Here is a 14,536-nt window from a genome sequence, read left to right on the forward strand (position 1 = left end):
GAGGCGGGGCTGACGAAACTTAGAGGTGTGGCGAACACTAGCTGCCTAGGCTCAGTCCCAGAGTGAGCTACTCCCCGGCCTGTGAAAGCCTAAAGTAGAACTGATGGGCGGGATAAAATGGAAGCGACAACCAAACACAAACTCGCAAGAGAAGACAGGACCAATCGGGACGGTAAAGGGAGGAGAGAAGTTCAGCCAATAAGCAGTAGAGACTGGCCTGGACAGTAAGCACATCTACCAATAAGAAACTCGGGGTGTGTCTTCCAAGTTCACAGGGGGAAGAAGGGTTTAATCCAAGCAGATGCTGGCCAATAAGCTTAGAGGCCGAGCTAATCTTAACCAATCAGAGAGCCCATCTGACATCGGCACCGTTACTGGGGCGCGGCCTCTGAGCTCACGTCAGGAAAAGGCCCTTGGCCTTCCAATGTGGGACTTGGTCGAATTCTAGTCCTCCCAATCCCTGCTCGGCGCAGACAATTCAAACTGACAGCGGGTTAGAAAAGCAGAGAAAGCGGAAGAAAGAGCAAAACCCGGCGTGTTCCGTGACTGACTCCGGTGCTGACCGAGCCTATTCCAAGGCCTCTCCCCTCCACCTCGCAACACCGCTGCTCACTTTGGAGCCACCGCTGTGGGAGAGACCTTAAGGGTAACGGGCAGCGAGTGCGAGAGCTGGGTAGAGAGGACTCCGAGAGCCGTGGTGCGAGGGAGGGAGCCCGCGGCCGAGCTCGGAGAGGAGAGAGCGGGACAGGTCCAGAGCCGGCGCGGAAAGGACTGAGGGGCGTTGAATCCCACGAAGAAGCCGCGTGGAGCAGAGCAGGGAATTGGAGCGCTCTGCGGGCGGAGCTCGCGCTGGGAGTGGTCAGAGAGGCGAGGCTTTAAAGGGAAGAGCCCTCTGGGAATCGCCGAATTCCCGGGCTGGGGTCAGAGCTGAAGAGCAAAAGATTCTTGAAGACCAGAGAAAATAAAGCCTGTGGCGAAGTCTTCCTTCAACTCCACTTGTCTCTCCCTACCTCGAACTCCCATTTCCCTTCCCTCCCCAGGTCAAAAAGAAGTAACATTTGCTCCTCCTACTCAATAAATACTAATCTTACCTTTCCACCAGGAAAACAGGACTCTCTTCCTAGTTTTAGAGCTTAGAGAACTCAAGACCTTCCTTAAACTCGATTGTTAGCCTGAGGAAATCAAGGTTTCCCCTTTCAAAATTCTGCATCTCTTACCTGCGCGGGACGCTATGTCTACCAACAACTGTACTTTCAAGGACCGATGCGTGTCCATCCTGTGTTGCAAATTCTGTAAACAAGTTCTCAGCTCTAGGGGAATGAAGGCTGTTCTGTTGGCTGACACTGACATAGACCTTTACTCTACAGACATTCCTCCTACCAAGTAAGTCTTACGGGTTGGCCCTTTACTGGACAGTGGATGGCATGGGTCCCTGAGAGTCAAGGTTATCATTTGGTGTTCCAGCCACTGCCATCAGTCTGATGATTCCCTTGGAGTTTATCTAAGTGGGCAGACTGTCTGGACCAAGTCTGTGGTTTGCCCAACGTGGTCCGTACTGAGGTCATGCTTCCAGGCACTTAGAGTCGTGTGTTTGCGCATCCCTTATGTTGACTCTAAGGCTCCTTGCTTCCTTTCTGAAGCAAGTCTAACCGTCACTTGAAAAGTGTGTAATGATTCATTTAAAGTGAAATTCATGATTGAAAAGAGAGTAAATTTGAACATTTTAAAATCTAGGGAAGTAAAGCTATATATAACCTCTTCGTTTGCCCCCTTGAAATCTTCTGTGAATTGTCTAAGGGCAGTCATCATTTATTACAGAGATAAATGAGGTGCGATTTTATTTGTGTATGTGTACTTGTATGGTGAAAAAGAAAGCCCTAGATGATAAAATCGTAGAACCAAATGTCCCAAAGGTTCTATGATCCAGTGTATTGTTTTAGTTAGCTATGCTCACACAAAAATTTGAAATTCTCTATCTCTACAACAGCTGTGGTCATTAAAGGAAGTCTCAAGTTGGGTTATTATTATTGGTGCATAGCATAGAATCATAGCATAGAATTTTTCTCTGTTGGTGTTATAATCACAATGGATTCATGTGCTAAATGGGTGTGGATCAGTGAACGCATTGGTTTTTAAGATTTATTTTGTCACTATGTGTATGTGTGTGTTTGTTCGAGGAGGGGTAGATACACAGGTGCCTTGAGGCTAGAGGTGTCCTCTGGGTAGGCAGTTGTAGGTTTCATGATATGGGTGTTGGGAAGTGAACTGCTGTCCTCTGCAAGAGGAGTAAATCTGCCAAATGTTTATAGTCAGCACAAATATTACCCAACTCTTACAAAAATGAACTATGGTTATATTTTAGAGTCTAGTTCAGCTCTGAATTTATGAAATTTGTGCCAAATCACAACTAAAAGCGTCCTTGGGATACTATGGAAAAATCAGGGCCCTGGCATGCTGCAGGAACGTGAAATGGTAAAGCTGCTGTAGAAAAACAATGTGGTGGTTCTTTAACTATTAAATACAGAATTACCATATGATCCATATAATTCCACTTATAGGCATACATCCAAAAGAATTCAGATCAGCATCATTTATAGCAGCAGCATCCACAATCATGAGATAGAAATAATCTAATTTCCAATTGACTCATCTAGTAAGTGGGTACCCAGAAATTTGCCTTAAAGGAAAGAAATCTTTTCACTTGCTGTAAGGAGATAAACCTGGAGTACATTATGCTAAGTGGAACACCAGTAACTAAACAATAAATACTGTATGACTTTGCTTATATGAAGTATCTGAAGGACAATAGTGATAGCTAGGAAGTGGGGAAATTAGGGTTATATGAGTATAGAGTTTCAGATTTGCAATATGAAAATGGTCTGGATTGTCATCCCACAATAATGTGACCGTATTCAATGCTTTTAAACTGTACATATTTGGGGCTGGGGACTCGGCTCAGAGGTTAAGAGCACTGGCTGCTCTTCCAGAGGAACTGAGTTCAATTCCCAACAACCACATGGTGGCTCACAACCATCTGTAATGGGATCCAATGCCTTTTTCTGGCCTGCAGGAGCATTCATACACATAAAATTTAAGAAAAACTGTACATATTTAAAAGAAAGATTGAATTATTGGAATATAGCCCAATGGTAGGTAGCATGCTTGCCTAGCATTTATAAAGTCCTGAGTTCTATCTCTACTGCCACACACACACACACACTCACCTCACACACACACACACACACTCACCTCACACACACATACACACACATCACATCACATACAAACACACACAAACACACACATATTCACATACAATTTTTAGAGAGGACATATGGCAAAATTTTATCTCATTTTAAAGTTAAAAGCTTTAGAATATTTGACTGTCTGTAAACTTCTTTTCTCCTCCAGCACAGTGGATTTCATTGGAAGATGCTATTTCACAGGAATCTGCAAGTGTAAACTGAAGGACATCGCATGTTTAAAATGGTAAATTGGGCCACTGTTGTAGATAGCCTGAGTTTGGAAGGTAGATATTGACATAAAAACTCACAGAAAGATTCTGTAGGCTGCATCCGCATTGATGTAACTCGGGCAGTGAGCCACTAAAAGAACGTGTTTCGTAGAGCTATTTTTTTTAAATTACATTTATCTACTTATGTGCATGGGTATATATGTGTAACATGTGTGCCCTGACACGTGTGGAGGTGAAAATTTGTTCTTTCATTCTACCATAGGGAACCTAAGGATTGAACTTGGGTCCTCTGGCTTAGAAGCAAGAACTTTTACCCACTGAGCCATCTTGCCAGTCCTAGAACTATTGTTTAAAAGAGTCTTTGTGATACTTTACAAATACGGTTTATAGTTTTTCAAAGTATATTTGCAAATATCTGCTCCCCAATAAACCTGTGAGATTAAATCAATTAGTAAATTAAATCAATAGGATGTACACACACACAAAAATCAGAGATCAGGGGAAGATGGCTCGACCGTTAACATGCTTGCTGTGGAAATATGAGGATCTGAATTTGACCTGGATGTGGTAGCACACACTTGCAGTCCCAGCTCTGGAATCTAGAGACAGAGGTATCCAAAGAGTTCCCTTGACAGCCAGCCTAGGCTAACTGACAAGCCTCAGACTTCAGTGAGAGACCTTCTCAGAAAAAAGGTGAAAGGCCCCTGAAGAACTAAACCCCAGATTGACTTGTGGTTTTTACTCAGCCACATCATGCTACCTGACCCCACATATAAATCAGATCTGAGGCCTGCTTTATTCTTGTTTTCTTCATGATCTTGAATAAACTCTTTAAACCTCTAAAGTTAGGAAACTTGTAGAGTTAGAAATTTTGTTTGTTTGGTTTTGGTTTTTTGAGACAAGGTTTCTCTATGTAGCCCTGACTGTCCTAGAACTTGATTTGTAGACCAGCCTGGCCTCATAGAGATCTGTCTGTCTCTGCCGCCAGAGTGCAGGGATTAAAGGCATGATGTGACACACAGCTAATTTTTTTCTTTTTGGGACAGGTTCTTACTCTGTAACTCAGGCTGATCTTGAATTCACTATATAGTCCAGGAGCGCCTCTAATTTTTGGCAACTCTACTGACTCAGCCACCTGAGTGCTGGGATTATGTGCACCAACCACCACACCCAACTTGTTTAATTTCTGTCCTCCCCAACTCTCCTCTCCCTCCCTCCCTCACACTCCTCACCTCACAACCTCCCTCCATCCCTCCTTTCCTACCTTTTTTGAGACACTGCTGTCCTATGAAGCCAAGCCTGATCTGAACTTCCTATAGAGTTAGCATTGGCCTCCAATTCACACTCATCCTGCTTCCGCTTCCAGCTACTAGGGTTAAATGTGTGTGCCACCATGACCGGCTCTGAAATTCTGTCTGAACATTTAGTTTCATAAAGATAGGAATTAAGAAGCAGCATTAGATGCGGAATCTAGCTTCTGAAATTGTAAGCTGGAAATAAATGGCTGAATGTTGAAAGCTGCATGAAGTGTAAGTGAAAGGAGAACGAGGTCTATTACTAGTATCTCTGAAAGATGGATGAAGTTGTGTTATTCCATTGCAGAGAGGTTGAGAGTTACAAGTCAGCAGACTGTTAATGTGTTAGTGGCTGTCTGACCTTACCAATTCAAGCTGTGCTTGAACCTACTATGTACCAGTTACTGATGTCAGGACTGGAAACCCAGGATATCCATAAGATAAAGTTACTGACCTCTGGACATAGTATTCTAGTAGAAACATGATTGTTCCAATCTAATACTAAGATCAATAGGATATTTACTGCAGTGGGAGTACTACACAGAAAATGACAATATGTGATAGGAAATACCAGAAATTGAGAAAGCAAGTAAGAGTCATTTTAGACATCGTTGTGAGGGAAGGATAGCCCATAGAGACATGAACGCTGGAGTTGAGTCCTAAGTATAAGAAGAACGTACAGAATGGGCAGAGGGAATAGTGGATACGAAGACCCATGGCAGGAAGAAAATTAACATGTGCTTTGAATATGTTAAGCTGTTCGCCCAGTGGAAAGCCACTGAAGGGGCTGGCAAGGGAGCAAAACTATCTAATACAAATCCACTGGAAGGTCTGTGCCCTAAGAATAAGGGCTTGGCTTTGTTCACTGATGGACTTCTAGCACCTAGAACAGCACCCAGCATATAGTAGATAGTCAACAAATATTAGTTGCATAGGTGAGTGGAGAGACAAATGAATGACATGGGTGGTGGCTGAGTCTAGATATTCTTGCAGCCTAGCCTTACAAATAACTGTTAGCTCTGGTCCAAGAATAACTTTGGTTTTCACTCACTTGCCTGCTCAGTGTGCTGTGATTCGAAGACAGGGTGGTTTTAGTTTATAGTGTTCTGTAAGGTCTTGTGAAAAGAACTGCTCCCCAAATCTCACGGGGTACTGAGCTGTAGTAAGCATTTTCATCATCAGGGTATAAACAATTCATAGTGCAAAAAAAAGGGGGAACAGTACATTCTCTGTGTGTTCACTGTAGCTAGCATGAGACTTATGAAAGAAGCTGTGAGAATGAGAAACTTAGTGATCTGCTGAAGACAGTAAAACCATTTTCCACTTTCTCCAGGGGCTGGAGATTTGCTTTGCTTCTTAAGTCCTCCAAAATGACTGCAACTAAATGAGAGCCACCATCTTGGGTTTAATTAAGCGAACCCATGCCTTCACCTACCTCTCCGCTTTGTTGAAACAATTTTTAAAAACTTGGACATATAAAGACTCACCTTGTCACGGTCCCAAGGCTAGCAAAATCCTTTACCTATAGATCTGAGTTTATTTCATATATTTTCTCTGTATAGCAACATAAGTTTTGAGTACTTTCTAGAACAAATCATCTCCCAAAACTGGCCTTCAGTGAGAGCAAGAATAAAATAATGTGAGCGAGGAAATGCAGAAATGTTAGGACTGTTTCACACACAGACCTGTGAGTGCTGTGTTCCGTTTAGAGGAGAGGCGTGAAACTTATGTGGTCTGGTTACCTTAGCAGACAAATCTACTAACAGTTACTTATTTTTTTTTTAAGTGGGAACATTGTAGGCTACCATGTGATTGTTCCGTGTAGCTCCTGCCTTCTTTCCTGCAACAATGGACACTTCTGGATGTTTCACAGCCAGGCGGTTTATGGTATAAACAGACTAGACTCGACTGGTAAGAAACAACTGATTTATACATTTCCTTGTAACGCTTCTCTATCAGTACCTGAGGGAACCCCCTGTAACCTCCACAGCTAGATTGAATTAGCTTGAGTGGACAACTGGTCCCTTTCCCCCTACACGTTCAGTTATGAAAACTATCAACCAAAATTCATCACCGCTTATTGAATTGAGGGAAGACTTCAGATTAGGTTTTGGTTTTGGTTTTTGGTTTTCTTTGACACAGTCACACTAAGTAGCCCAGGCTGGCCTCTATTGCTCAGTCCTTCTACCTCAGCCTCCAAAATGTTATAGGTATGAACCACCACACACTGTCTTTTTATTTCTGTGAGATAGTATGCTAATACACATTCTGATTACAGATAGCTTTTGAAGACAGTACATGGAGAGTCAAGGGGGGGGTGTACATGCAAATGTGTGTAAAGAGAGGAGGGAAGGGTCGTGGCAGTGAGGAATAGGAAGAAGACTGAGTAGCCTCTCTTTAACAATTCTGTGATATCAATATATTTCAGGGGCTGAAGGGATGGCTCAGTGGTTAAGAGCCTTATGACTCTTACAGAGACCAGGGTTTGGTCTCAGCATCCACATTAGACAGCCTACAACTGCCTGTAATTCAAGTTCCTGGAGATCCAGTGCCTTCTTCTTACTTCCACAGGCACCTACATGCTTGTTATACTCATGCAGATAAGTAGACAAGCACACATACACATTAAACAAAATTAATAAATGTTAAACTATATATACATATATATTAACATGTATATCAATAAAGTACAGTAGAATTCTAGTCAATGGAAATATTTAATTCTAATGTGTTATACAAATTATTTTAGTAATAAAATATGCTAGAGAATAGGGAGATGGCTCAGTGGATAAGAGAGAGCTCACAAGGATGAAGACTGGAGTTTGAACCCCCAGCACCCATGTAAAAGCCAGACATAACTGAGTGTACCTGTAACTCCCTTCACTGGGAGACAGGGACAGGATCTCCCTGACAACCATATCTAGCTAAAATAGCAAGCCTCAAGTTCAATGAAAGACACTGTCTCAAAGACGTAAGTCGAGAGTAATACAGCTAAATACCCAGTGTCTCCCTCTGACTCTGCACATATACAATGTGCACACACATGTAGAAGGAAGGAGAAAAAGGAAAGTACATTATAGATTGTTTTTTAAAAAATTCATTACATTTTATTAAGAGTATGGTGTGTGTGTGTGTGTGTGTGTGTGTGTGTGTGTGTGTGTGTGTGTATGTGTATGCATGTGTATACACAATGACTTGCATATGGAGATCAGAGGACAACCTGTGGGAGTCAATTCTCTCCTTGTTCCGTATAGGTTACAATCATCAAACTCAGGATATTACTTCTTTTTGGACAGGGTTTCAAGTAGCCCAAGCTGGCCTCAAACTCACTGTGCATCCAAGGATGGCTTGACCCAAGCCTGGTTTTATGAGATCCTGAAGTTTAAACCCAGGGCTTTGTATGCCAGACTGACTGAACTACATCTCTAGCCCAGCATGCTCCTTTCAAAAGTGTGTAAGTGTGTGGCTGTGTGTGTGTGTGTGTGTGTCTGTGGCTGTGTGTATATATGTGTGTGTGTGTGTGTGTGTGTGTCTGTGTGTGTGTGTCTGTGTGTGTGTCTGTGTGTGTGTCTGTGTATGTGTCTGTGTGTGTGTGTGTCTGTGTGTGTGTGTCTGTGTGTGTCTGTGTGTGTGTGTCTGTGTGTGTGTCTGTGTGTGTGTGTCTGTGTGTGTGTCTGTGTGTGTGTGTCGTGGCTGTGTGGTTGTTTATCTGTGTCTATGTGTATAATTTACTTTGATAGACTAAGAGATCATTTTAAACCCTCCAATTATGCTTATGTTTTCAAGATTGATTTTTTTCTTTGATTGCCTGGAATTCAACAGTGGCTTTCTAGTCCATTGCTTTGGCCTTTTAATTTAAAACTTTATATGTTAAGATGGCCATTTTCAAGCAAGGACTCCTCTAAGTCTCTCAAGTAAAATAGAGGCTCCTAATATAGGTTTTTCACTTTATATTTGTGTTGTGTTGCCCATGGGACACATTAAAGAAAGTTTCTGCTTTGATACGGTTTTTCCTGCTTCACAGGATTCAAAACACAGGGTGGAGATATTTCAGTTTTGATTTACTTTAGAATATTGGTCAATTTTTCAAACATAAAAGACCAGTGTTCTTTCATTTGCACTGACTCTAATCCATGAGAAACAGATGTATCACAGGATTTCCCTCCTCCTAACAGAGAGAGGAAGGTGGTCCTTCTGTCAGATCCAATCTCCTCATTTATTTTTTCCTCCTTTGAACCAATTGTGCTAAGTTGCTTCATGGTTCCTGAGTACAGACTCCAAGAATATCAAACTTCTCCTTTGTAATCCTAATACTGTGATTTAAAGTAAGAGTTCCTAGATGCTTGTCAAAAGGAGCTTTCTAATGGCTTTGGATCTGTCCTTGAATCATCTGAATAAGTAGACCAGAGGAATGCATATAGGAGTTATATAAAATTCCAGAAAATTCTCTAAAAGGTCTGTGTCTTAGGTCAGCTTACACATATCAATCTAATTTCCCAGAACTTTCCCAAATTCACTTGGGAAATCAGCTAGATTCCCTAGACTGTCTCCCAAGGCATTCAGTTTACCTTTATGGATTCTAGTTTTTACTTAGGTTTTGGCTTCGCAATTCTTTGCAATCTGGTGAGCCCCTCAGCACATGTTACAGAAGCAGATCACCATTTATTCTTGGAATGGCTGTTAGGAAATGTTTTTTTTATACTAAGCAATTCAGACACAAAACCATTAAGGAAAAGCACATAATAGATATCTCTAGATTCTGTCACTTCAAATAAGGACTAACTTCTTGCCTGATTAGATCGCAATCTCTTTGCCAAACAAGATAAACTTGTCTAGCCCCACTGCTTCAACCATGTGCACATTTTACTTGGTGCCGAAGCAAATTGGGCCCAGCAATGACAGGCTGAATTTTCAATGTGTTTTAAAAGATCTAAAAGATGAGATGTCTCGGCAGGTAAAAGCCCCTTGCTGTACATGCCTGATCTCAGTTCAGTCCCCATGAGAGTTGGAGACAGGAGAATTGCCTGGAAGTTGACATACAAGCATAGCTGGACCAGTGTAGTAGAAACTAGAAAGACCCCACCTCAACACAGTGGAAGGAAGGCGAGAGTCCCAAAGCCTCTGTCCAGTGCTCCACTTGTACACTAGCATATATGCATGTGCCCACACACCAGTTAAGTTAAAAACAAAATATTCTCAATAAAATACTCTACAGAATAAAAAGTAAGTCAAGTAAATCGACACCATATGTCAAACAGATAAAACTCAGAAATAAGATGAATGAGATAAATTAGAAAAATACACACAATATAATACCATTCTATAAAAATTTTAGCCAAATGTACTGGCACATGCTTGTGATCTCAACACTTGGAATGTAGAGGTAGAAAATGAGGAGTCTAAGGTCATCCTCAGCTACATAATGACTTAGAGGCTAGCCTAGGCTACATGCGACTATCTTAGAAACAGAAAACACAACAAAAAACTTTAGATAACACAGAGCAATAATCTCTATCTATAGTTGTGTACACTTGAAGTAAAAATGCTGATAGTGAGCGAAGGAAATATTACATTGGTCCAGTGAAACACTGGGATTTTAACCTATCCCTTGCAAGTGATTACTGGTCACCGTGTGTCCAATATGGTAGATATGGAGAATAACTGAGTGAACATCTGGGCAGCGGAAAATGCCAATAGTGGCAGAAGCTAAGCTCAAACCAGTCTGTAAGCCCTGGCTCATTCCATGCTACCACGTGGCCCCTGTCTTGGTGTAGAGCAGATACCCTGAGCTGGGCGGCTTTCCTTTTGCTCTCACTGCTAGCTAGACAGCTTGAGATTGTCTCAGGATGGTTTTTATTCTCAGTACTTTAGTACTAAGTACTAAGTACTTAGCACTTTAAGTCATCTCATTCTCCTCAGTAGGTTTGGCCTGTACCTGTGCTGGGCTAGTTGACATGAAGTCTGATTTCTCTGTCAGTGCTGCTTTAGAGTATCATTTGTTACAGTGACCCTGTGACCTAGTCCTCCAGTCCACAGCTCTACTTTGACAGCCTGTAATCTAAAGCCTGCCTACTTTAAGGAACTACATTGTAACTGACTGCTTTAACACCAACGTGCTGGGGATTGAACCTCAGACCTCACACTTCCGGGGCAAGGGCTCCACCACTCAACTGTTCCCTAAAGCCTCTTACTTTTTGAGACAATATCTCAGTAAGTTGTCCAAGATGACCTAGAACTTGCATTTACCCAAACAGCTGGGACTAAAGCCTGTACCAGCAGGTCCACCTTATCTTGATCAGAAAAATTATATTAGCTACTGTTCTGTATATTGAGGAAATGATTCATTAAGAAATTTCCCTTGTACCCTGCAAAAAGATACTTAATCTAAAAGAATCCTGTGTAATCTCTATTCTAAAAATTATTGAAATATATTTTTAAAGTATCAGTGTAGAGTACCTGGAGACAGGGTTGGAGCAGATGGGGACTCCAGAGTTCCTTTTGAGTTCTAAGAGTCTAACATTCAAGCTTTTGCTTAAACAGGTCTTAAAAGTGTTCGTGTTGAGAGCTGGAGAGATGGCTCAGCAGTTAAGAGCACTGACTGCTCTTCCAGAGGTCCTGAGCTCAATTCCCAGAAACCACAAGGTGGCTCACAACCATCTGTAATGAGATCTGATTCCTTCTGTTATGCATGAAGACAGAGCATTTATATACATAAAATACATGAATAAATAAATCTTAAAAAAAAGATTAGGTAAAAAAATGCTCATGCGATAGATGGATAATATTAGTTTTATTTGTAAGACATCTCTTTCTGCTGCTGTCTTCACTAGTGATGCCAGAGTTTATATGATAAGCTTGGCATATAAAATTTTATATATCATGTTCTGAACTGTAGTAATAAGCTCTGAAGAATTTTATGGCCTTTTATTTTCAGGTGTAAACTTCCTACTTTGGGGCAATTTGCCAGAGACAGAAGAATGCACAGATGAAGAAATGCTAGAGATTTCAGCAGAAGAGTATATTCGATGAGAGAATTATGATGTACTATATGAAGGTTTTTATAATTTTTCTATTTAAAGTATTTAATTGGTCAATTTTTAACATTGCTAGTAAAGATTTGCTGATGGTTTAAAATACCAGTGGAACATTTACTGTTTTATTTGCGATTTCAAATTAATTGCTTCAATTCAACTTAAGTCAGTTCTCTTCTTCTATTTCTATTGCTTCCTCTCCCCTAACTCTCTGCCCAATTGGCATATTCTTGACTTCAAATAGGAAATTTCATGTGTCACTTCCAAATGGGGAGAGTTTTTCTATAACTTGATGCCAGATAGCATGATTCTATATTCCTGAATAAGAACATTAATACCCCCTCCTATGTCAGCCACACAAAATATGAGGCTCTACTGCATATAATGATTAAAGATAATAATAATAATAATAAAGATCAGGCTGTCAGGTTCCCGTGGGTACTGGTTATTATATGCTTTTTTGGTAATGACTGCTTTAGTATTGAAAATGGTGTTAGTAATAAAAAAAAAGGGTAGGGACTGGAGAGGTGGCTCAGTGGTTAAGAGCACTGACTGCTCTTCCAGAGGTCCTGAGTTCAATTCCCAGCAACCACATGGTGGCTCACAACCATCTGTAATGAGATCTGATGCCCTCTTCCTGTGTGTCTGAAGATAGCTACCGTGTGCTTATATGTAAGAAAGAAAGGAAAGAAGGAAGGAAGGAAGGAAGGAAGGGAGGAAGGAAGAGAGAAAGAAAAGAAAGAGGTATTAGACATCAGTTTAACAAAAAAATCATTAATGTACGCTGTCTAGAAATGCTAATTACTTAAATTCTTCTAAAGCCATTGTAGCTATTGTGTCACGTGAGCCAGGTGAAGTCAGCCTTCCTCTTTAAGTTATCCACTCCCTGGGGATTTTTCTGTGAATTACAAATTGTAGATAAGTGGTCTAGGTCCAAAGCCTACAATAGGAATAAACTAAAGCAGTGATACTAAAGCCAACACACATTATAAAAGAGTTTTCCCTCTTTTCCCATTGTTTCTGACTTTGAGGCTAGGTCTCACCATGTGGCCCTGACTGGCCTAGAACTCATTGTGTAGATCAGGCTGACCTTAAATTTATAATCCTTTGCCTCAGCCTCCTCAGTAGCTGACACTACAGACCTATATCCAGGCCTGGCTTGCTCTTATCTTCTTTTTTCTTCTTTGTGAATTTTATATCATGTACCCCAATCCTACTCATCCCCCCTGTCTCTTCTTACCTACCCTCATTCTTGCAACCTCCTCACCAAAAGAAAGAACATCTCATTGTGGAAGCTGTAGTGTGTCACAGGGTGCCCCACTTCCTTCCTTACAAATATTTGTTGCACTGAGTCATTGGTCTGTTTCAAGGCCTCTGGCTTCTGCTACACGTCAATACTGGCTCCTCAACTGGGACGCCTCTCAGATCTCCTGTTGTTGCTCTGTGTCATGAAGCTCCTGCAGCTTTGGATCTGTGGACCAGACCCTTCACATGTTCACAATTCATACATCTGAATGGTGGCCAACTCAGAGCCCCGGATCTGGCCCTGCGTGGTAGATGAGCTGGTCAGCTCATCAGTTCTCCTGCACCTGCTACCAGGATGACTTCTCCAGGACTGCCCTGCTGGCTCACCCAGCCTCAGCCAGCTGGGGGCAGAATCAGCTCTCCGCAATCCTGTCCTCTTCAATCTTGAACTGGAAAAAAAAAGGTGGATACTTGGGTAGGCTTTAAAACAACAAAAATGAAGTTCAGAACACATTATATATTCTCCATTTAAAGAAACAGAGTTTAATGCTGGAGTCAAGAATGTTGAAATTCAAGGCTAACCTTCACTTGAATTCCTCTGCCCCCACCCCCCATCAGCTCAGGTCTTCACATGCTGTTTGATTTGGGTGCTCTGAAGAGGCGATACCAGACAGAGGCACACTGACTGAATTAAATAAACCCAAATGCTCTATGACAGCTGGACAGTATCTCAGACTACTCAGCTACATTTAGATAGTCCATTTTAGATAGCAAATGAATTCATACATACATTTTTACCTCGAGAAGTACATTGATGATGCTTATTTTTTTAAATTTTTCCCCTTTGTACTGGGAATTGAACCTGGGCCTCAGGCATGCTAGACAAGGTATCTACCACTAAGCTACCAAATAAAAGCAAATTACATAGTCTGGAAAGACCAAAACAGAATCATGTATGTGTGTAGCATATGATTTTCTGGTCCTGGCATAATTGACAGTTTTAAAACCATCTATGTGTTTGTCATCTTTTAATAATACTCAACAATTTATATCATGCTCCTATCATGTGGTAAGAACTGCACAATAATCTGCCACCATGTGACTTGAGGGAGACTGCAGGGGTCAGAGAGAGGATCTGATTCACAGCAGCAAGTAGGTTGACAAAGACACGCTTAAGGGGCTGTGAGCCCAGACACAAAGCACAATCACACTGAGTAAAAGGAGAGAGTGGGAGTTGGGAAATTCTTAAAGAAAAAAATAACACTTAAGGCAGGCTTTGTGCACAGAAGTTTGCCAGCTGGGATGAGAGCTTGGGGCACAGAACATGTGAAGAAATGGATGAAGGGATGAAATTCTCTTGCTTGCTTAGGGAATTCCAAGTGGCCCCCATCCCTGGTGAGGAAATATTAAGGACTAATTCAAGATAAAGCATGGTTTGTCAGCATCAGACTTCACCCGGTAGTCGTTGGAGTTGTTAAGGAGGGAATACG

At 41.6% G+C, this 14,536-nt stretch overlaps 1 protein-coding gene across 2 annotated transcripts; it reads left to right on the forward strand.

The window, feature by feature from the left end:
- Positions 1-523: 523 nt before the first annotated feature.
- On the forward strand, positions 524-11,906 carry Fam72a (family with sequence similarity 72, member A). Of its 2 annotated transcripts, NM_001081451.2 has the most exons (4): positions 524-1,383; positions 3,412-3,489; positions 6,557-6,681; positions 11,705-11,906. In NM_001081451.2, exons 1-4 carry the CDS (start codon positions 1,232-1,234, stop codon positions 11,797-11,799), a joined length of 450 nt encoding a protein of 149 aa, NP_001074920.2. In that variant the 5' UTR covers positions 524-1,231; the 3' UTR covers positions 11,800-11,906. The 2 variants fall into 2 exon arrangements, with proteins under 2 accessions (NP_001074920.2, XP_063128672.1); XM_063272602.1 differs by lacking the exon at positions 6,557-6,681 and having other exon boundaries at positions 1,232-1,383.
- The last annotated feature ends 2,630 nt before the right edge of the window (positions 11,907-14,536 follow it).

This window comes from Rattus norvegicus, chromosome 13 (assembly GCF_036323735.1).
Source record: "Rattus norvegicus strain BN/NHsdMcwi chromosome 13, GRCr8, whole genome shotgun sequence".
NCBI lineage: Eukaryota > Metazoa > Chordata > Mammalia > Rodentia > Muridae > Rattus > Rattus norvegicus.

What these genes read in the sequence shown, in the direction of transcription:
- Fam72a (NM_001081451.2), top strand. Translation starts at nt 1,232, where the DNA reads ATGTCTACCAACAACTGTACTTTCAAGGACCGATGCGTGTCCATCCTG. An exon ending in ACAGACATTCCTCCTACCAA is followed by an intron (nt 1,384 to 3,411) that starts GTAAGTCTTACG and finishes TTTCTCCTCCAG; the next exon opens with CACAGTGGATTTCATTGGAA. An exon ending in GACATCGCATGTTTAAAATG is followed by an intron (nt 3,490 to 6,556) that starts GTAAATTGGGCC and finishes TTTTTTTTTAAG; the next exon opens with TGGGAACATTGTAGGCTACC.